General features: G+C 36.3%; 1 protein-coding gene across 1 annotated transcript in view; it reads right to left on the reverse strand.

Annotated features, from left to right (window-relative positions):
- Positions 1-6892: 6892 nt before the first annotated feature.
- Positions 6893-24179, reverse strand: part of LOC150087359 (uncharacterized) — a 158517-nt gene continuing 141230 nt past the window's right edge. The window contains exons 12-13 of the mRNA XM_090372455.1: positions 20519-21056; positions 6893-7997 (exon numbers count right to left, since the gene is read on the reverse strand). Of these exons, the coding sequence (XP_090228581.1) occupies positions 7051-7997; positions 20519-21056 (1485 nt within the window). The 3' untranslated portion in view covers positions 6893-7050. The remainder of the gene's footprint in view (positions 7998-20518; positions 21057-24179) is intronic.

Genomic DNA, 24179 nt, shown 5'->3' on the forward strand with positions numbered 1-24179 from the left:
CAACCCTTACGTAAGTCAGGAAGTTCCTATATAACATAAGCCATATGTGGCTACATCTGCTTTATGCATAATGGGACTTTGCCAAAGTGCACAAATATCTGGCTCAGCAGTCACTTTTTGCAAAGGCAAATTGGATGAGATGTGGAAGGAAGGGAGAACTCTGCATGGCTAGAATGTTGACTGGACCCGAACACTCAACTTTTCCACAAAGTTATCCATGTTATATTATTTGTATGGAACTGAATTGCAGAGTGAGTTATAGTATTGTAGGTACCCGTGTCATCTAACAAAATACAAAGCAGGATAGTTAGGTGGATACCTTAAGAACTGCAGTTTATGAAAACCTCCCTTGTGATGTACCAATGTATTATGTGTGCAGCAATAGTTACCTTGAATGCTTACAGGAATACTATGATATACTGAAATCAGGAATGTGAATAAAATCAACAGCAACCTCCTTCTGCATCTCATTACATGCATTTAAGCCACTGGCCATATTCTTTATGCCCTATAAAGTTAAATGTGTCTGAGGACTTACACTAAACCCCAGGGGCTCACATCTAGTGAGTATGGGCTTGGCACATTCAGGTTCCTGAGCTGGATATCATCATTCTTCTCTTTCTTGGTAATTCCCTTCTACTTCTCTCTATCTCTCATTGGTCAAACAAGATTTCTCCTTAACAAACCCATGCTGTATCTGAATTATTACTGCAATGCTTCTTTAACCAGTGATTCCATTATTTTCCCCGAAACAGAAGTTAAATTAACACATCTGTAATTACTTGTGTCACCCTTTGATCCCCTCTTTGTGAATTGGGGGATACATTTGCACATCTCCCAAATCTAAGGATACTCTCATGATTATGGCTAAGGGTTTACTTACTTCCTTTAGTATAACTGGATAGTCCACCCCAGGTGCCTTTCTTATGTTTAACTTCAACAATTTCTCCTCCACTTCCCTTATGTGTGATTGTAGATGCAAAATACTCATTCAGTTTGTCAGCTGCCTGAGCAGCGTCATCAACAGTGGACCAATGGATTCATCCCCTTCCTTCTAGATTTTGTATAAATAAAGATGTCTGCGTCCTTTGACAAATATTTTCATAATCTTCCTTTATCACTTGATTACAGACTAGTTTATATCTACCATAGGCATCTGTGTCACCTGATAATTTATATGCATTCCATGCAGTTTTCTTCTCTGCCACAAGTGTCAATGATTCATTGAATGCTTTACATTTAGAATTCGTTGATGGTAACATCAGTTAGTCCCAATGTATAGAATTTAAAAACTGTCTGAAACTACCACAGTCATCTTTACAAAAGCAAAAATCCTTCTCTTTACCCCCGATGGTAGTTACATCTTTAAGTAAATCCCACATCAGTATACTGCCACCTAGTGGTTCCTTTATCAGCAGATTCCTAATGCATGAATAATCACCGCTGATAATCAGATAGAGAGTATTGCTCCCTCTGGTTGCTGCAAGCATCAAGATCACTGCATTTACTAAACACTTTAAACTCCATTGGTTGAAAAAAACATAGTAAAAGGACATGGAAATTACTTTTCATAATTTTGAATAGGCCAAACAAACATCATTAGCTATTTTACAATTCTGAATAAAATTAATTTACTATCCTTAGATATAAGGATACTAATGTTACCTAATTAATTGTTATGCAGTATAATGTATAAACCACAGATTTCAATGAGTCGTGGAGCCAGTTAATACTTAATATATTAAATTAATAACTGACTAGTTTATAGGTCAGCTTCATTAAAAATGACAAGTGCTTTCTAAATATAATTTCAATGTAAGTAGTCTCATATTATTGTATATTCATGTTATCCTTTATTTTGGGCAGTGCAATATTTGTTTGTGCCTACAGGTAAATTAGTGTTTGTCATTGTAATGAATGCTTTATATAGCAAATAAATAAATAAACCTATTAAAACTAGATTGCAAGGTAAAGTATTCTGACATAACTAAAAGATTTTGAATAAAAAAAAAAACTATTTGCTCTACCTGGATTTAAAATAAAATTGTGTTACTTCCTGTGAGAAGGCCACTCAAATCAAATCTCAGTGAGACTTATAGTAGAACTTCAATGAAATATTTTAAACCTGCTAAAAAATTATTTTTTTTTTCCACCTTGACGAAATACACCAAATGCATGATTCTTCGATTAACCTAAATTTAGAATAAATGCAACACAACCAATATGCAATTTTTAACTAAAGAAATCCGCACACATGGAATAGTTTGAGCCTTAGGTGGTATTTGTGAAAGGATGCAACAAAATACTAAAATCTTTTTAACTGTACTACATTTACCATAAATTATTCTATTGTTTTGGTGTGTGGGTGTTTATTGATTTCTTTTACGTCTGTCAGAACTAGAGGTATGGTATTCCCCCACATTATAAGGTTCAGGAGCTTAATAAAGGTATACAAAGAATTAGCTTTATGAAGCATGTAATAACAATATTATTTCAAGCAAAGAAAAATAAATTAAATTTTGATTTTGTAAATTCTTTTACAGAAATGTTCAAAATAATTTTTACATGGTAATTTCTCCAAAATGCAATATAGGTATATATAAGCAGAATTATATTAGTTCTTAAAATATTTTTTGAATATAATGTAACTAACATAAATCAGTTAACACAATGTGTAGATATGCAAGCTCTACATATTGCACATAAACTTTTGATACTAAAAGTTTTTTTTAGATTTTTTTTTGCTTTTTATTTTGGAAATAAAAATAAATTTTCTGTTTATACTCTGGGACGACCAAACGGTCAGAGGAGTTTACAAGATACACAGAATACAAGAAACAGCACCGTATTCAGCAGTCATGGGCTTGAACCCTGGTCACTCAAGGCACGTGTACTCATGTACCCGCGCGCCTGACCACTAGGCTACGGCGGCCTGCAGCATAAATATAAGATGCATCTCACTAGTGAAGCATACTTTTAGTACAATAGATGAACTTTTAAAGATTTAACATTAGCAGTCAGTGGCACTTCTGCAGATTCCAAAAATTAGAATGAATAATTTTCTCTTTTGTTCTTGGTTAATAATTATATAGAAACAGTATAACAAAAAAATCTTATTTATAATGGGAACAGGTATTTAAAAAAATGGTTGAGTTTACACATCTAATACTTAGGTTTATAGATATCTTATCTCATTAAATGCATCCCTGATAGGGATCAAAGTGTTGTATTTCATACTGCAATTAGTTCACAACACAGTCAGTTACAAATGAAGTATTCTCATTAATGTTTTCCCTTAGTCAATAATTACCACTGCAAAACCAAAAATCACACAAATAAAGCTTACATATCTTAACTCTTTAAAAAGTTTTTTTTTTTAATGGCTGACAACAAAATATTGGAATACTTTTTTGAAATACCATGCATATTTAGGATAAAACATCTTAATACCCAACAGGCTAAGTTTTGACCCTTGGGTAATGTACAGGGCTGAAAATACATATTGCAAGATAAAGCCTATATACTTCCACAGGAAGTGTCAGTCTACTGATAATTTTTGCAATAGTCACTGCCAAAACAGTTACACTGAAATAAACTCTTCTAGCCACTTTGGGGCTGTATCTAAGTGTAAAAAGAATTTTTTTTTTTAACTGAACAAATGTCTTTTAGTTATACTAAAAAATAAGCAGATAAAAGAAACTACATAGTGCATAAAATTGAATAGACAAGAAACCTTTATTGACCTATTCGAAATCCTTGAATAGGTCAATAAAGTTAGACATATTTTCTAATTATGTGTAAACTTTAGCTCCTTTATTAAAACCATTCAAAGTGATTATCAAGAATGAATCCAACAACTAATGGATTTTATTTTAAGAGTACAAATACAGAATTTGATATGTTATATATCAGCTACCATGTCAGATGTCCATATAACGACTATTACCAACATAACTAATTTATATTGGGAGAAGAAATAAATAGCAAAATGCTGGTTTTCATAATTGATATGTTTTTAATTATTATTTTTCATTACATTTGTACTTACAATTCTTACGTTAAGGAATACTAAAGTTAATCATGGGTGCCAATTTTTAAAACTTTTCCATATTCTACACCTTTATTATGACCAGTGAAAGAGTGGTTAAAAAAATAATAACTTTATAGTGAATATGTAGAAAAGTAAGAGATAACAAAAATATAAATGGAATGATTTTTTACTGTGTTTCTGGTAGAGTGGGTGATTAGTAATATCAGAAGATATATATGAAATATCTAAAAACTTTAAAAGACTATTTCAACTTTCTATAACTATTATCCATTTTACTGTAAACTTCATTGAAAGACAAAATTTTAATAAAATTACAGAGAAGAGTGGAAGAAATGAATTCTATGCTATTTGATGTGTGTCTGAAATTCTCAAAAAGGAGAGTAAATGCAACTGTACCTAAACACATTGACTTTTGTGATTTCTATTAATAAGCTACAGTGCAAAAATTATTAATAATACAATTATATATAAAAAGGGTTGTCTGCTACACCTGTTTCATATAATCTTGGCAAGGAAAGTTGCAAACACTGTTCCTTTAGGTTATGTATCCTTTACAGTGATTCACTATGATCTACGTCTAGATGTAATGGAAGCTAATTCAGATTTCTTACATAAGCATTTGTGGGCAAGAGTTCTATATCATATTTCATTACTTCACTTATTTGTTCCACGTTGTAAATTATATTAAATAAATATTTAAAAACAAAAAGGTATGTTTAAAAATAACTGATGAAATACTTAACTCTTTTTGAATGTGAAATTTATAACTTGAATTCTTATATTTCTGTCCCAGATCTTAAATTATTCTCAATCCTCTGACAGGAGCACCCCAAGATAAAGTATGCCAGAGCCTTTCTTTTTTTTTTTTTTTCTAATTTAAACAAAATCTATAAATGACATCAATGCCATTTTATGAATTCCTCAATTACTGTGTTTCTGATCAATCTGCATCATTAACTGTTTTGTTATTGAAGAGGTTTGGCCATAAAGGAAATGAAAACCAAGGATTTACTTAAGCCTGTTCACGAATGTTAATTATTTCATGTTGGAAAACAAGAATTTAAAATGAGCTGAATCTTTTCCATCCAAGTACTGAAATGTGCTGCTGTACTGTTTGATTCATGTGTGTCTCTCCACAGAAACAATGACTTGCTTCAGATATTGTTTGCAGGATATTTAATTTCAGTTTCTTTCACATTTTGCTCGCCAACAGTAAAGATAATACCCACAAGCAAGTGTTTCTGAACACATGGAAAAAAAAAAAGTCTAAAATGTGGCAAAGGAGGTTTTATTTTAAAATAACAATTGAAAATGAAGGGTGGCATTAAAAGGTTTGCAATTTTAAAGTTATAAAATGGCATACCTGATCCCAAGGTGCATCTGTCAGACAGTTAATATTATTGCAGCAACTAACAGCTAATTTTAAAAGAAAATGCATGATGATTCCGTGGCCTGAACATCGTTCTTTCGTTAGTCACACTACACAAAAGCATAATCTGCATGGGTGACTAATCTGCATAGGGATGAGTTACCAAAAGCACTTGTAAAACTGTGTGTGCATCTTGACAAAACAAAAAAGCCTTCTGAAGTTCACTTATGAATACACCATTAAAGGGGCTTGTATAAACACAACCTGATCTGAAGAACACAAACATTCTTATTTGTGAGCATCATATTTTAATCAAAATTAAATAAAAAAAAAAAAAAAAAACCTAACATATAACTAGAGAAATAATGGAAATATGAACTTCACCTAATATAATCCTTGAAAACAATAGAAACCACCTTTATTACAGATGTGCTACAAATATACAGAATAATAAAAACCACATATTTAATGAATATTACATTATTAAATAATAATTAACACACCTATATTGGGCTCTAATTATTCCAATACTTACTCTTCCTCTAGCAGAATCAGAAATTTTCTTTTACTCCATAGCATAAGAACTCTCATTCTCTGTGTGTACCTAACTGATTTTCCAGACATAAATAACCTATAGAGCTAGGTACTACTAAACCTCCATAAAAGCTACTTTTAGAACAGTGAAAAGATGATTCTTCAACATTACTGAAAACAACCATTAGTTTGTTTGTTTTTAATATCATGTATTAAGAATCTAGTTTTATTTTAACCAGTGGAAGTCGATGTTTCCCATATTAAAACAACAAAAGCATATGAATCTTGATAGCAAATGAAGGCTTGTTATTTCAAGTGCTATCACAAAAGATTTTTCTAATTTTTTTTATGGACTACAATAAACGTAGCAAGATGCCATCAACTGAGAATATTAATATTTTACATAAAAGTATGCTCTTTTGATACAATAATCAGAAAAATATGAGTACATGTTATATTTTAATACCTATACAAACCAAAAGTGTTCGTCTATATCTCTTTTTCACTTACACCTCACTACTAACAATATTCATTGGCCGCATAAGAATAAATTTTTAATGAAGTTATGAAATTAATTTGAATTATAATTAAAATCTCAACAATTTGTAAATTTAACCTTCACTAATAAATTAAGCGTGCCTGTTTTATTCTGATCAGGTTGCATTAGAACGTATATTAAAACTGTTTGACCAATCCCTTTTCCATGCATGAATACTACCCATAAGGGCACTATGCATATATCTGAAGGAAAGGGGCTTAATAGTAAGATAAAAGCTATATCTAAAACACCGTAATATAAATAAAAATGTTTAGTGTGTACCTTTATTATAATGAACACCTAGAATGGCAGTATTTGGTGAGAACTACGACTCTCTTTCAACATGTGACTATAAATTTTAACAGCACAAACAGTAATAGCAACCATTTTCAGAGTATCTCTGCAGTTAAACAATTATAACCAGCAATGAGTATCAAGGGAAAGGAGGAATTGGGAGGGAAGATGTATAAAATGCATCGTGGACCTGAGAAGGCAAGCAGTTTCTGCCACAGGTCAATCCTATGTGATGCACCATAAAAACTTTGCTTTCTGTTTTCCTTATTTGTTACCAGCACTGGAATGTTTAGCTCCTCTATTCACAACAGGTGTGGAGGATTTTGCTCGTGCCCGAAATGAAGAGCCATGTCGTGGAATCACTGAGGAAGAATTTATTGTGGTCTGCTTATTATGAGAAATTGCAATACTTTCCAGTGAGCGAAAAGTCCTTTGTGATGAAGTTACCCCTGACTTTGGCAGTGGTGGTTTTTTACCACCAGGGTCTTTCTGTCCTTCAGTACCACGAATGGCTCTTGTTATGCGCTGATTAGATATCCCAGGAGAAGGCAATTTACCTGTAACCTGCCTTCCTGGACTTCTTCCTCTTTGAATCGGTGCAATAAGAGATTTTCCATGAGCAGAAGGTGATTTATGCTCTTTTCCTGAAATTAGTTTGGTTGAACCATGATGTTCCAGGGTGGGTAAACTTCTAGCAGGACTACTGTGAATATAATGTGCAAGATTAGAAGCTGATACAGCTTGTTGCTGCCTTTGCAATTTTCTCGACAATTGCTGCTCCAACATTTCTGCCTCCTGTAAGCAATGTGTAACCAGGTTTGAGTCTGCATCTATCTCTGCAACTAAATCATTTCCTACTGAGTCTGGCGACTTAGGAAGGCAGAGCTCATTAACTCCCTGATTTTTAGAGGAATAAGTCAGTGATCTATCATGCTTAAGGGCATCCTTATCACAGTGGTTAGGGTGACTAGCTGCTTTCTGCTGTAACTTAAGCACTTCTTCAGTATTAGTTACTGAAAAGGCAGGCACTTTGTCAACAGGCCTAATACTATCTCTGACTACAGTTGTCCAGTGATGTTTTGGAAATTGGTGACTAGTGATTTCTTCAAGCCTGCTCTTTCTAGATGTTTTTTCATCATCTTTTTTTGTATTTTGGTGTTCTTCACTGTTAATTCTGTTGACTACTAAATTATCTCCAGATGACTGAGAATCTATAAATAAACAACAAAATTAAAACTATTTATTTGTAGAAATGAGATAAACAAATAAAACAAATCTAGAAAATATTGTACACTTTCAAAGTTAAGATCTGTCTATATTATGTTTAAAAAGATTTAATAAATTAAATTAATAAACAAAATCTCCAGCATGTATTGAATGAATATTTCATGGGTATTAAGCTGTTTTTAATATACTCTACTACATTTATGCTGAAGTTATAGTTTCTCTTGTACAAATACTGGAGGAGATAGATCATTTACACATTGCACCAGATACATTTTATTAAATTTCAAGGTACAAGAATAAAAAGCTACAGAAACCCAATACTACACTGCCTACGTATTAAACTCTAACAAATCACTCTTTCCTGTGACCTTCCCCAGATATGAAAATCACTGCTGCAATGCTTTTGGTTCCCTAATGGGAGAAGTGGAGGTGAGTTAAAGATTGTTCAGGGGAAAAAAATGCTTAGGGTATTACCCCAGGGGCTCAAATCTGGTGAGTATGGGCTTGGCACACCCAGGGTCCTGAGCTGGATATCACCATATTTCTCTTTCTTGGTGATTCCTCTCTCTCTCTCTCTCTGGGTAATTCGGGATTTTTTTTTTTTTTTTTTGGCTGGTGCAGCATAAGCCTCAGGCTTCCTTCCACCATATGGCTAATAATAATAATAATTGTGACACAACAAAAGGTTTACTAGATAGTGTAAAAAAGCAGCCAATAAGTCATTGATGGTACAGTGTCCTATCAGTGATAGGACAATGTGTTCCTAAAATAAATTCCACCTTTACAAAACAAATTTTTCCTATTAACTAGGGCAGACCATGCTGAGAAAAATTTACCCCATAAGCCTTACACAGTCCTCAAGTTAATCCACAAGGTTTTTATTATATATTGTCTCCTATTGTGTCTGGACAGAACTGCAGACACAAGAATACTTTGTCTCTTCTCATGACATTTTTCCAGCATGACCTTATATTTTTTTAGCTTAAGTCATCAGTACCCACAGATACCAATACACTCTTTAGTACCCTTAAAAACCAGTACTAGTCACACTTGGCAGATCTATAATTTGGTTCTATTATAGAATATATTCCTGGTTTTCCTTATAACTGAACCCCCAGTAAGACTACCTCCTGTGGAACCAGAACATTCTGTGCTCAAACCAGACTTTGCAGAGTGTTGCTTTGTATAGAATCAAACGTGTAGGCTTCTTTGAGCTCCCAGTTAGCATTTTCTCTAGCACACCAACTTGTGTTCTCGGAGACACAACCTTGCCTAAGAGAACTCAGTTATAATTTAAGGTTGTTGCATAGTATACACTTAGCACACAGAAAAGAAGTACCACCAGCTACAGAAACTTCTACATATATGGGATAGCAAGTACAAGGAAAAAAGGCTGTAACTCATGGGGGAATTATCAGTGAAAATTCCCCCATAAGTCATTGTGACATGTTATGTGTACCTTTTCTATTGAAATCATAATAATTTAATTAAAGATTTAAATAATAAAAATATCAAAATAAGCACTAATGAATTACCTTAAAAAAACAACTAAAAATTACCACACTGTACTGTATAAGGTTTAAATTTAGTTCAGCTGTCATCATAGAGCTAATAAATTTGTCAGCCAAGTGTAAAGAAAATGACATAAAACATGAATGTGCCATAGTCTGACCAGTCATACATTGCTAAAAAAAAACAAAGATGCAGTAACAAAACTAAAATCCTACCAAAAATAAATGTACTCAAAAAAGAAGATATAAAGAAGTATTCCACACTATAAAACAAATCATTTTGGCAAAACGAAAGGAATGAACCTCATTCAAAGTGCAAGTTAATATTTTTAAAACTAATTTCTGGCTTTCCTTCTAGGTCTCCAAAGCAGCAAACATTTCTCTAAAAATAATGCTGCCTGATAAAAGCTAGCTATTCTAACAGTCCTAACACTCCCATCTCTTCTGCACCAGAACATTCAAACAGCTGCCTCAAAGAAATAAATGTGTATAAAACAGATACCAGCTGTGGTGCCATTCTGCTGAAATTCTCATATTCCTATGACAGTTATTCTCCAAGAGACAAGGAAAAAGACCAATATTATTTGTAGGACTTGATGATTTGGCTGATATCACAGCAAAATCAACAGTTCCCACAAAAAATCATAATCTTGGTGCACACTCACATCCAACAATAAGAGTGCCACTTTCACAACAAATAAAATTAAAAAATAAAAGCTAAAGACAGCAGAATATACAAGCACCAGCTCCACAGGGAACTCCAAAAGGATTGTATTTCAGTCACTGCCCACTATTCAGCCAAACGTCACACAATCCAAAAATAAAGAACAGGCTAAACTCAATAATGTAACTTATACCACGGCCACCTCCCCTTTAATTAAAATAAATAAATTTAGCAAACAAGACAAATGTGAACAGTCGATAAGATCATTAAGGAAAACCAAATGACAGTATAAATTCAAACATAATGAAGAAATCATAGGTCATGAGCATTCAAATTAGAGATAAAAAAAAGCAAACCGATCAAAGAAATTGGGGGGGGGGGGGAACCAAGCAAAAGGCAATGGACCATTATATACCCATATCAAAATTTGTAACTATGCTATAAAGAAAGATGTGGTTATCTTTCCAATACTATTGAATAAAAAAGAAGCATAACTACCAAAACAAAACTAATGCAAAATTAGAAACTACAACTTGGCGAGGTGCATTTTTCCTTTGATGGGTATCAGCATGCACTTCAGCATTAGCAAGGGCATATAATGCAAAAAAGCAAGCTTATGCAGCATCAGCCAAAAAAAAAAAATGCTCCCATTTCACTCCTCCGTTTGTTCCAAATACCTGTCCAGCTCACCCTTAAATTTATTTAGGCTATCAACTTCCACAACAAAGGATGGAAGTCTGTTCCATCAACCAACTACCCACTGGCTAAAGGCAAACTTCTGAACATCTATCTTTCCTCAATTTGAATTTATGCTCTCTCAGGTGATTATTCTGAGCAAGAGGAAGAATCCCATCAGCATTGAGCATGCTCAAACCATTCAAAGCTTTATACACCTCTGTCAGATCATCTCTCAGGTGCCTAGTTTCCAGATACTGTAATTTGCAAAACTTAAGCCTTTCTTCATAAGAGCAACCCTTTGTTCCATTCACTAATCTTGTTGCCCTTCTCTGTAATCGTTCCAACAGCTCTACATCCTTCTTAAAATGAGGCCTCCAGACCTGTATACAGTACTCAAGGTGTTGCCTGACCATTGCCTTATACAAGGGGATATCACCTCCTTATCCCTGCTAGAAAAATTCCTGTATAACATTGACAAGACACCATGAGATACTCTTGCAGACCGTCTGCACTCCTCAGAAAACTTCATATCTGCCTGCACAATTACCCCCAAGTCCTTTTCGTTCTCTACAACTGCCAGTGTAGTACCACAGAGTTGATACGTTACTCTGGGATTACTGCTTCCCATATGTAGTACTTTACATTTGTCAATTCTCAGCCCATCTGCTCAACTTTTCTAGATTCTGTTGCAGCAGTGTACTGTCATTAGTGTCCTTAACAACCCTGCCAACCTTTGTATCGTCTGCAAACTTAGGACATTAAGCTTGATATACCATCATCAATATCATTTATAAATACAGAAAACAACAAAGGACCCAACACTGAACTCTGAGGGGCTCCACTAATAACATTAGTCCACGATGAGCAGTCTCCATTGCTTACCAATCTGTCTTCTCCCACTCAACCATCCCTTTATCTATAGCAGCAATTTGCCTCCAATGCCACACTGCTCCAATTTGTTCAGCAGTCTTCCATGTGCAGGTGCCTCTGTAGCCAGGTGGGCAGGAGCAGCAGCGCGTAGCACACGCTTCTTGATTAGACCGGGGTTCGAAAAGGTCAGGGAATGACCACCGCATATCTCCGGAGCAATATGGCCTTAATTGCTAATGCTCCTGAAAACCAAATAACAAAACTCCCATGTGCAACAGTATCAAAAGCCTTTCTAAGATCCAAATATATGATATCAAAGTTATTCCCTGCATCCAATCAAACTGGTCAGGCAAGACGTTCCCTTAACAAAACCATGCTGTGTCCGAGCTATAACTGAAGTCTTGTCTAGATGATCCTGCAGTGCTTCTTTAACCAGTGCCTCCATTAATTTTCCTGGAACAGAAATTAAACTAACAGGTCTATAATTACTTGTGTCATCCTTTGATCCTCCTTTGTGAATTGGGGTCACATTTGCACATCCCCAGTCCATGGGTACCTCCCCTAAGTCCAAAGAAGCTCTTATAATTAGGGCTAAGGGTTTGCTTACTTCCTTTGCTGCCTCCTTTAATATAACTGGATAGATCCCATCTGCCCCGGTGCCTTTTTTATTCTCCTCCACTTTCCTCTCAGTTATTACAAAATTATCTAGCTCACTGCCTGAGTTTAATTCACCTCTGGCGTTCCCCTCCCTGAATAACTCCTCATGTGTGAATGTAGATGCGAAATGCTCAGTTAGCCACCTGAGGAGGATTATCAATATCCAGTGGACCAATCTGATTCATCCCTTTCCTTCTAGAGTTTACATAAGTAAATAACTCTTTGCATCCTTTGGCAAAGATTTCTCATAATCTGCCTTCGCTTGCCTAATCTCCTTTGTGATTTGATTACATCTACCATAGGTTTCTGTGTTGCCTGATAATTTATATGCATCCCATGCATTTTTCTTCTCTGCCAAGAGCTGCATTAATTCATCTGATATCCATTTAGGCCTAAACCTTGAAGAGTATTTCTTACTTGGTATGAAAAGCCTAGTACCCTCCAAGATTAAGTCCCTGAAGGCCTTCCATTTAGAATTCACTGTTGGTAACATCAGTTGATCCCACTGTATAGAATTTAAAAACTCTCTGAGACCACTGTAGTCACTTTATGAAAGCAAAAACCCTTCCTCTTACTCCTGATGGTAGTTACATCTTTATGTAAATCCCACATCAATATGCTGTGATCACTGCCACCCAGTGGTTCCTTTATCTGCAGATTCTTAATGCATGAAGAATCACTGCTGATAATCAGATCAAGAGTATTACTCCCTCTGGTTGCCTTTCGAACATGTTGCTGAAGAAACAGTCATCCAATAAATCCACAAAAGTCTCGCTAGTGTGCGAGTGACCAATCCATAAGTTCCAGTCAATATCTGGAAAGTTAAAATCCTCCATTATAAGTCATTCTGATTTACTGGCCCCCTATTTCTCTGCCCAGTTGCTTATTATACTCATCAGATTCATTAAGCCTACTGTACACACACACCTACTCTCATTTTCCCTTTCGCAGTGCTTATGTCACACCACACTGACTCAACATTATATTGTCCACCAATGTCAATTGGATGCACCAACTCCTTAGATTTTGTGTTTCTTAACTAACAGCATAACACCCCCTCTATCCTTTCTGTACACATTATACTCCCCAAATTCCAATAATGCAGTTATATCCGTGTGGCACCACATCACTGATATTCCAACAATATCTGCTTTTGATGTCCTGACTAGCACTCCAATTTCATGAAATTTATTAACTATACTCCTAGCATTGGTGTATATGCAAGTATACATGCACTTGTTCTTACTCTTAGTTACCCTAACACAACCCATGAAGAATCACTGCTGATAATCAGATCAAAAGTGTTATTCCTGATCTGATTACTATGATGACTCCAAACAGCCCTTGAAATCCCCAGTACCTCACTTTGCAGGCTGCTGCCCATTCTAATAGAAGCAGTGCAAGAATCACTTTCACCTCTGCTTGTAACTCCATTAGTCTGTGAATCCCACCCCCAAGCTAGCAGTTTTCCTACCCAACCAACACTGCCGGGATAGCATTAGCAAATATTCTTGCACCCCATTACTTTAGAAACAATCTCTCCTGTTAACAATTTAGTTACATCTTTAAGTAAATCCCACATTAGTATGCTGTGATCAAGCACAGACCATGCCGAGAAAAATTCTACCCGTTCCTTAAGAATTAAGAAGGTGGTTTTTTTGACCATATTTACACCTCAACTTTAAAAAGCAAATAGTGCAAAAATAAACATATTCCTTCCATTGATTTTTTTTCCTTTTAGTAAAAGAACAGTATACAAAATATCTAATATGACATTCATATCTACAGTAGTATATTTTTTAATATACAGCTTTCAAACAATATTTACATGGTATCATGTCATAATGTAAATTATGACATGATAGGCATATATAAAAAATTAAGTTGCCCTTCTTTAACCTAATGTGGCATTGGTGTATGTTTTCAACAAAAAAGATCTTTTACTATGTAAATTTTTTTCAGAATAACGAATTTTATTTTTAAAAAATCTGTACTCCTACACACAGCCTATATGAGGTGTATCCATAAATTACACAAATATTAGGAAACAATTTTATTCAAAAATTATTTAGGTTACATATTTCACTATTTTTCTACATAATCACCAAGAACATTTAAACACTTGTCATACCAATTTTTGTAGCTCCTGGTCACAAAAGTCTACAACCCAACTCTACTTGATCTGTTAATCAATTTTCACAACATCATCATCATGGAACTTTTTTCTAGCCATGTGCTTCTCCAAATGCAAAAGTGATGATGGCAAGTTTGGGCTATTGGAGGGTGGTTTTCCAGATTTCCCAAAAAAAATTACAATAGTTTTTGTATGTAAGTGGCACAGTGAGATCTTGCATTATCATGCAATAAACAAAATGTCCTCGGAGAGCAAACCATGCCTTCTGTCAGTTTCTCTTAAGTCTTGCAGTTTGTGTCTGCATTTATGATTCTTCCTTTGGAATAAATTCAACCAACAAAACACCTTTTCTGTCCTAGAAAGCAGCAGCTATGATTTTTCTTGCTGAAAGTGTTTAAATTTCTTCATTTGAAATGAGCTCATATGCTTCCAATGTAGTGAGTGGTCAGAAGGGGCATATGCCCCTTTAACCAAAAATTTGAAATTAAAGAAAAAGGACGAGGAGGCGTTCTTAAAAAAAAAAAAAAAAAAAAAAACTCAAAACCTTAATCATCATGCCCCTCCCCCTTATGATGATACCTGGATATGCCACTGTGAGTGGTATTTACTATATGGTGTGTAATGGCAAACCTAGGGTTCACTGCCAGTTGCTAGGGGCTCACATCTGGTGAGTATGGGCTTGGCACACCTAGGGTCCTGAGCTGGATATCATCATTCTTCTACTTCTCTCTCTCGCAGGGTAATTTAGAAATTTTTTTTTTTGGCTGATGCAGCATAAGCCACAGGCTTCCTTGCACCATATGGCTAATAATAATAATAAAGAAATGCCCTCCTCTGTGTAATGCTGCAGAAATGTGTAACATGCTTGTCACTCATTTCAATTTGTGAACATCAGTTAAGACTTTCAATACACATCTGCTACATAATTTTCAGTAGTTCAGATGTTGTTTCACAAAGCAATGACATTCACGTATCAAAGAAACTCTGAATCAGACCATTGTCAATAATGGGTAGTCTTCCACTCTGGGTTTTTTTTTCTTTCTCATTGTGGACACTAGTCCTTTCACCAAATGCAGACACCACTTTTCTATATTCTGGTGTTTCATAACATTTTCAGCAATTGCTGATGAATATCGGCAGGCCAAACATTCCTAATGTTTAAAAATGTGATAATAGAACATACCTTACATTTGGTTGGATTTTTGATAGGTGTGAGCTCATTTTTAATTTTTACTGACAAAGATAACACATTCACAATAACTAAACTAGTATAATGTGCATTAACTAATGTTCTATATATGAGTATGATTCATAGTATAACTTTGTCATCACAGCAACCCTCACTTGTTTGTAAGGTAGCTGTGTGCGCTGAGTCTTTACTTTCTGGATGCTTCATAAAATTTAAATATGTTTGAGTGCAAGTCAATGCAACAAGGTGCCGACCGGGCTAGCCAGGTAGGTTAAGTGCCTGCCTGGCAACCCAAAGGTTGCGGGTTCGAATCCTGCCTCGGGCTTGGATATCACACCTCCAGTTATGGTTGGATTTCACAGCCACGATACATGAAGGAAGCAGGAAAAAACTGATTCCTTCATATATTGCTCACATCATACGAAATAAATAAATAAATGCAACAAGGCATCATATGTTTAGGAGTATAAATAATCTATATAATATTGGTGTAAATACACCATAGAAAAATCTTAAACGAAAAAACGTTTGTAGTGTGAAAGGGCATTTTATTTGTATCTCATATTGTGCTCATCCTTCACAAGCAGTTGCCATGTATTGCACTACCTTGAATAAGTAAAGCTTTACTAAAAGAAGACTACTGTTACTTATTCTCAGTGGGCACCATCACTCAGATATTCATCTGAGTGGTGGTGCCCACTGAGAATAAGTAACAATAGTCTAACAATAGAATAAGTAACAATAAGTGGGTACTACCACCCAGATGAATATCTGGGTCGTGGTACCCACTTATTCTTACTTATTCGGGGTAGTGCAATACATGGCAAATCATTGTGAAGGATGATTATATGAGATATGAGATATAAATAAATATGAGATATAAATAAATATGAGATATAAATAAAATGATGCCCTTTCACACTACAAACGTAGTTTTTTTGTTTAAGAGTTTTCTATGGTGTATTTACACCAATATTATATAAAATTTAAATAATAAACAATCACTTTTGTTTCAATGTTGCCTTTTCATTAAAATATATATTCAAAGTATATCATACCAACTTATGTAAAAATTTGTAAGCCACCAAGAAAAATATATATTCCCACTTTATTTACCCATCCCTTTTTTTAAATTTATTCAAACCACTCACTTTCACAATACCAATTGAAATTTATTCCAACAATCTTGCTTTTAGCAAATCTCTACAACTGGAAAATCTCGGCAAACAGTCCTCCAGTTTAAATCTGTCCTGTTGACACACTGTTACATGATATATATATTTGCAACTGTATCCCTTATAACATTAAAATAAGAAATGGCATTGTACACAGCACAATTCTAAACTATTTCTAATTCATTTAAAAACTGCTTTTTTTTTTTTTAAATAAACAGCTGCATACACCACTCCAAATGGATTGGTGTACTCTGCTTGAGCAAATATTTTGACATGTTCTCATGATGGATAAGACTGGAGTAGTTTTAGCAGCCCCAGTAGATACCGGTCCCAAGCCTGGATAAATGGTGAGGGTTGACGTCAGGAAGGACATCTGGCTGTAAAAAAACTATGCCAAAACAAAAGAAAATGATAGAATGAAGGAAAATAGATGTGGAATGGCTAGGGCGTACCCCGTTAGCGACGCGCAGTCACATCGCCCGGAAACTGTGAGAAAAGAGTCGGGGCTACCGAACAAAGGATGGGTTCGGTTAAAGAAGTTAGTCTAGCTAGAGAAGAAGCAGAGGATGAAAAGTGTTAGAATAGGAACATTGAACACTGGGACGATGAGTGGAAAGATTGTGGATTTGATACGAAGAAGAAGAGTGAAGATCCTATGTCTACAAGAGACAAGGTGGAAGGGAAATAAAGCAAAAGCGCTCGGTGAAGGGTACAAGTTGTTCTTTAGGGGAGCAGATGAGAGAGGAAGAAATGGAGTAGGTATTGTGGTTGATAAGGAGTTAAAAGATTGGCATGTGTGAGGTTAACAGAAGGACTGATAGGATTATGAGCATCAAACTGGAAGTGGGTGGACACACTTGACCACAATAGTATGTGCGTATGCCCCACAAGTAGGATGCGAGGAAGAAGAAAAAGACTGTTTTTGGATGGAAATGGATCAAGTGGTCATGGCAATATCTGAAAAAGAGAAGTTGATTGTTGGGGGCGATTTAAAAGAACATTTAGGAAGAAGCAAGAGTGTATGGAAGGTGGAGTATTGGGGAAAGAAATAGAGAAGGGGAGAGGAGAGTAGAACACGCAGTGGCATTCAACCTGGCGATAGTTAACACCTACTTCGAAAAGAAAGAAAGCCAGCTGATAACATACAAGAGTGGGGAAAGGACAAGCCAAATTGACTATATCATGTGCTGTAGGAGGCTTCTAAAGGAAATGAGGAACAGCAAGGTGATAAATGGAGAAAGTGTGTCTGCACAACATAGGTTGCAGTGGACAAAAGTAGGAAATATTCAAAAGGATAAAATGGTGGAGTTTGAGAAAGGAGTTTAGGGAAAAGGTGCTAAAAGGAATAAAGTTACTGGAAGACGTGCAAGAGTGATGGAAATTAAATAGTTGTATCATAAGGAAAGTTGGAGAAAACATCAGGAAAGGGGGTGCCGGAGGGAAAGGAGGCTTGGTGGTGGAATGAGGAAGAGCAATAGGTGATGAAGAAAAGATGGGATTTAACAGGTAGCCAGGAAGATAAAGAAGCATATAAATTAGCAAATAAGGAGGCAAAAAGGACTGTGGCAATAGCAAAGGCGAGGGCAGTGGATGAGGCCTATGGGGAACTGGAAAGGAAAGATGGAAATAGGCATCAAAGGACTCCTCATCAATAAAACAGATAAAAGATGAGAGGGGAGTGGTTATACAGGACCAGGAGAAGGTTAAGGAAAGGTGGAAAGACTATTTTAAGAAGTTTTAAATGAGGAAAACCCAAGAGCATTATACAAGGATGGAGAGACGAATGAAAGAGTAGTGGAAAGCATAAGCAGGAAAGAAGTGGAAAGTGCACTCAGAAAAATGAAGAGGGGGAAAAGCAGTAGGTATTGATCAGATACCAGTAGAGGTATGGAGAAGTCTAGGAGAAGAAGGGATCGATATCCTATGGGACTTTATGGAAAAACTGTGGCAGCAGGAGAGGATACCCGATGAGTGGAGGGAAAGTATACTTGTGCCAATCTATAAAGGAAAGGGTGAAGTGCAGGAATATAGGAACTACAGGGGAATAAAGTTAATGTCTCATTTGATGAAGATCTGGGAAAGAAGGAAAGGCAGGAGACGGAAATAAGAGAGGAACAACAGATACGGCCTTTGCTTTAAGGCAGGTGATGCAAGTAGAGTTGCACATGGTATTCATAGACCTGGAAAAAGCATATGATAGAGTGCCCAGACAAGAGGTATGGAGATGCATGAGGGAGAAGGGTGCATCAGAAAAGTACGTAAGGCTTGTGAAGGAAATGTACGAGGGAGCGGTGACTCAGGTTAAGAGTAGTGTAGGTATGACTGAGGGGTTCTCTGTAGAAGTTGGACTGCACCAGGGATCAGCTCTTAGCACGTATCTGTTTGATCTGGTAATGGATGTGTTGGTGAGAGAAGTGAAGAGTAGAGTACCATGGAGTATGCTGTTCGCAGATGATATCGTACTGTGCGAACCATCCCAAGGAAAGGTAGAGAAGAAATTGGAGGAATGGAGGAAAGCGTTGGAAGAGAGAGGCATGAGGATAAGTAGAACAAAGACAGAATATATGGTATTGAATGGAGAAGATGAGAGTTCTATAAAACTGCAGGAGGAAAAGCTACCATCAGTTTTGAAATTTGAGTATCTGGGATCGAACGTTGAGAGGGATGGAGGATTGAGTGCAGAAATACAGCATAGAGTGCAATGTGGATGGTTGAACTGGAGAAAGATGAGTGGGGTGCTGTGTGATAAGTAAATTGTAGAATGAAGGGAAGAGTGTATAAAACTGTGGTTAGACCCACATTGATGTACAGTGCTGAGACATGGGCGATTACAAGGGCCCTGGAGAAGATGGAAGTGGCAGAGATGAGGATGCTAAGATGGATGTGTGGTGTGACGAGGAAGGACAGGATAAGAAATGACTACATCAGAGGTACGGTTAAGGTGGGGCCTCTGAGTAAAAAAAATGCAGAAATCTAGGTTGAGGTGGCTTGGACATGTGGAACGAAGAAGTGAGGAGTATGTGAGGAAGAGGGGGGAGACCCTAAGCTGAGATGGAAGGACAAGGTGGCAGAGGATTTAAAAGAGAGAGGAAGCCCAGGATAGGGAGGAATGGAGGAAAAGAATTAAGGACGGAAACGCCGACCCCCATATAAACGTGGGAAGAAGGCAAAGATAAAGAAGAGTTTTAGCAGCCCCAAAGAAGGTAAAATTAAGTAAGGTGCACCAGCTCAGATAAGCTGTCAGAACCCAGGAAAAAATCCATTAATGATAGAATCACTTTGAGAAAGACAAGTGTAATAGCTCAGGGAGAAAAGGTATTGTGTAACAGTGAGAGGATAGTTTGGGGATGCCAAATAAGAGTCAAATAAATACGGATTTTCAATAGAGGACTTGCAATGTGGAGATCTGCTCAGAGGGATCAGTACAAGCTTATGAAAAAATCAGAATGCAATACTGTGATGGGATTTTTAATTCTCTCCATGAACTAAATTGATTAGGCCAGAGTGGATTCAGCAGCTAAGTATCATACTTTAGTACACAGGCATGGGTAACTGGAGACCTGAGTGCCCCCCAAAGTTGGGGGGAGTATTTAATTCTTGATATTAAATTAACTATATTTTACTTACCTTTTGCAACTGTCTGAAGATCAGAAGGTCTGTTTGCCGTAGACTGAGACAGAGTATCATTTGAATGAGCAGGAGAAGATGGCACTGGATCCTGAGATTGTTTATCTGTTACATTTATCTCCTGGGATAAGTCTTCATTTGTTTCAAGTGAATCCTTATGAAATAGCTGGCAACTATCGCTTTCTGCTTCATTTTCCTTTATCTCACTTTCTGACATAATGTTATCATCTTCATCCTCCTCTTCATCATTATTATTATTATTATTATTATCAGGAAGATGGGAATTGTTATGACTTTCCTCCTTGATTGGTGATACAGTAGTCTTAAGGCAATTGCCATCTCTTCGGTGCCCCCAGGTAACTTTCTCTCCATCTTTACTTTCAGATTCATCCCGAATACCCATAAAGTCATTTTTATCTGCAACATCAGATGTCTCTCTTAAAATTCTCCTAATTCTTACTGTTCTTCCTTTCTTAGGATATGTTGAACTCTTTCCCAAGTAGTGTTCTTCGTCACCACTTCTTTGCTTTTTTAGTTTCTAATGATAACAAGAAAGTATAAAATTAAAAATTGTAATATAACTTAAACTAAATTTTATTACAAAAGAACTGTTTAAATCTATATTAAGAGTAACACATTGAAGAAAAGGTGCAAAAAATTGTTCTAAGCTGAAAATTTAGGTATGTCATATCCATAATTTTAATCATAGTTATTCAAAATAATTTTTGTTTAAGCAATAACTTGATATATAATTTGAAGTTTATTTTTTATGCTGGAAACAATATTCAAAAATAATTCTTGTACAACGTTGTACAAAAGCAAAGTTTAATTATTTCAATTTAAATTTCAGCATTAGAATGGCCAAATGATACAAGGCAGTTAAGCTTTTTTTGTACCTAACAAAAAAATAATAATAATAAGCTTTTCTTTTCCTAACCATACTCTACCTAATGTCAACAAATACCCATCCACTTCCTCCTTCAATTTTCTTAAGCTATCAGCCTCAGTAATCCTGTAAAAGTAATTTGTTCCAGTCATCAATCATTCACTGGCTAAATTTCATGTGATTCAGCTTATCAATTATCACTCCCTCTCCATTTATATTTACACCCTCAGGTTACTGTCTCCTGTCTACCAGTAAGTATATACAGCCATCGATCATTTTACTAATTTTCTTTAGGGTCTTCTATATACTGCCCTCCAAATCATATATGAACACATGGTTTAGCATTGATGTCACTGCCAGTCACTTCAATAATGTGTCAGTCCCCCCCTCCACATTCCTCCTGCGGTGACCAGTTGAGGTACCGATGTGGGACATGTTGGTCTGGCCCTTACCTGACATTCCAGTTCATTCCACAGGATTCTGTACTGGTCATTCCAAATTATGCTGATATAATAGGGCTAACAGAAACATTGTGCCAGCCAGTAATTGGGGATGACGAGTTCTACTGTGGTATGTATAATATATTTAGAGAAGATTGGAGGGATCATGCTTCTTATCAAAAGTAGCCTGAGCGTGAAAAAGAGCTGAGTCTGAAGTTATGTCTGCCAACATGGAATCTGTGTGGTGCGAGTTAGTTGAAAGCAAAGGCATAATGAGAGTGGGAGTAATCTACAGACCAGAAAATTATGAAGAGTATAACAAGAGTCTCTACATGCTGATGGAATGGGCAAGCAACTTTTCTGGTCAGAAAACTGGCAGCTAAGTTCTAATGCAAGGGCTTACATTTGAAGAAGAGCAAACCCAAAATAAATTATACACTTGTTGCAGTTGAATTAAAAACAGTAGCAGAACAAAAGGATCTGGCAGTTATGATATGGGCAGATGAAGTTTTCTGAACAGTGTAAACAGGCAGCTAGTAGGCACTTTGGTTTGGGATATACACTGTTAGTCAATATAACACCCAAAATTACTAGTTTTGGAGATATACTGACTAACAGTTTAACGGCAGCCACAACAGATGCAAAATTGATTCCAGCAGTGCTCAAGTCAAGACATGCAGCAGTCTGAATGCAAGGTATGAGGGATTACAAGGTCTGCTGGGAGGAGTGGGGTCCTATAGGATAAGGAAATTTATGGGCTACATTAGGATTGGTAAGAGAAAAATAACAAATGCAAATATACTTGCTTGTACAAACATACACTAATATATACTAATGCTAGGAGCAGAGTAAATAACCAATATAGGTATACCTTGCTTCATGACATTTCATTATAATTCCACCAATATTTGGTCTGTGATATCCGTCACTTCATTATAATGATGCCTTAAAAATAAGTTCTAGAAATATTAAGAAGGACACCACCAAATAACAATCCTCCAAGCCAATTAAAAATAAATTCTCGTTGCGACATTTACCGACCGAAATGAGGCACCATGGAACTTAAGATATCAAATATACTTACCTTGAATTGGGAGTGCCAATGCAGTATATTCTTTGAATATCCTGCACTGCCAGTGCAGAATATACAAAGCAACATAGTGGAGACTGCTAAAAAGGCTATCTTCCACAATATTGAGGGAGTATATAGATGTCAAGAGACATCTACATACTCTTTCCCTATAACAGTTTAGTTAATCTACATTACTCTTCTTTCAGTACAATGACTCATTTAAAATTATCTCGATTTCTTACCCCCACAACAGAAGCTTTACTGTCTCGCCAACTACGAGGGTGGTTCAATAAAGAATTGCCCTGACCTAGCTGAAGAGGTGCTAGCCTGTTGATTCTTGGCACAGGTTTTAGTCCTTCTCTACATAGCCACCATGCAGATTTACACATTTTTTCCCATCGATGGATGAGGCTACAGATACCGTTTTTGTAGAAGTGCTGAGGTTGGTCTTTGAACCATGATTCTGTTGCAGAAATGAGTGTCTCGTTGTCAGGAAAGTGGGTCCCCTGAAGAAATGATTTGAGAGAAGGAAACAAGAAGAAGTCCGATGGTGCAGTATTTCATATCCACACTTGTGTTGATATGAAATACTGGCCACTTGTATTGTTGCAATTTTAGAAGTGTGAACTGGGGCATTGTCTTGAAGCATTCTCACACCTTTGGACAGCATGCCATGCCTACATGTTTTGATTTTTTCCCGTAATTTTGTAAGTTGGCATAATGGGCACCTGTAATTGTTTCTACCTTTCGGCAGGTAGTCAATCATTATTACACCTTTCTCATCCCAAAACGCTGTCAGCAAGACCTTTCCCGCTGACACTTGGACCCTTGCCGTCACCATTCCATGGACTGCTTTTTACTTTCAGGGTTGAAATGGTGTATCCAACTTTCATGCTGAGTGATTAGACGAGAGAAAAAGTCTTCCTCATTCTTTTTTTTTTCTTGTGGTTTCTGTTGTCGATCAGCCTTCGGGGAATCCATCTTGCACTCAATTTCCATAAATGGAGTTGGTCGTGAAGCACTGTTTCAACAGAGCCCACTTATTCTTCCCCTCCTGAGACAATTCATGCACAGATATCCAGCAATCTTCCATGATTAATGACTCCACTTTTCTGATTGTGCGGTCATCAATGGCTGAATGGGGACAACCTGGAATGTCTGACCACACCTAAACTGTCTATGCCAGTGCTTCACAATGCCATAAGATGGGGCTTCATCCTTATATACAATCAGACAGTCATCTCCTCGTGGATTTCTTTAGGA

The sequence above is a fragment of the Mastigoproctus giganteus genome, chromosome 4, assembly GCF_048544385.1.
Source record: "Mastigoproctus giganteus isolate SK-2022 chromosome 4, ASM4854438v1, whole genome shotgun sequence".
Taxonomy (NCBI): Eukaryota; Metazoa; Arthropoda; class Arachnida; order Uropygi; family Thelyphonidae; genus Mastigoproctus; species Mastigoproctus giganteus.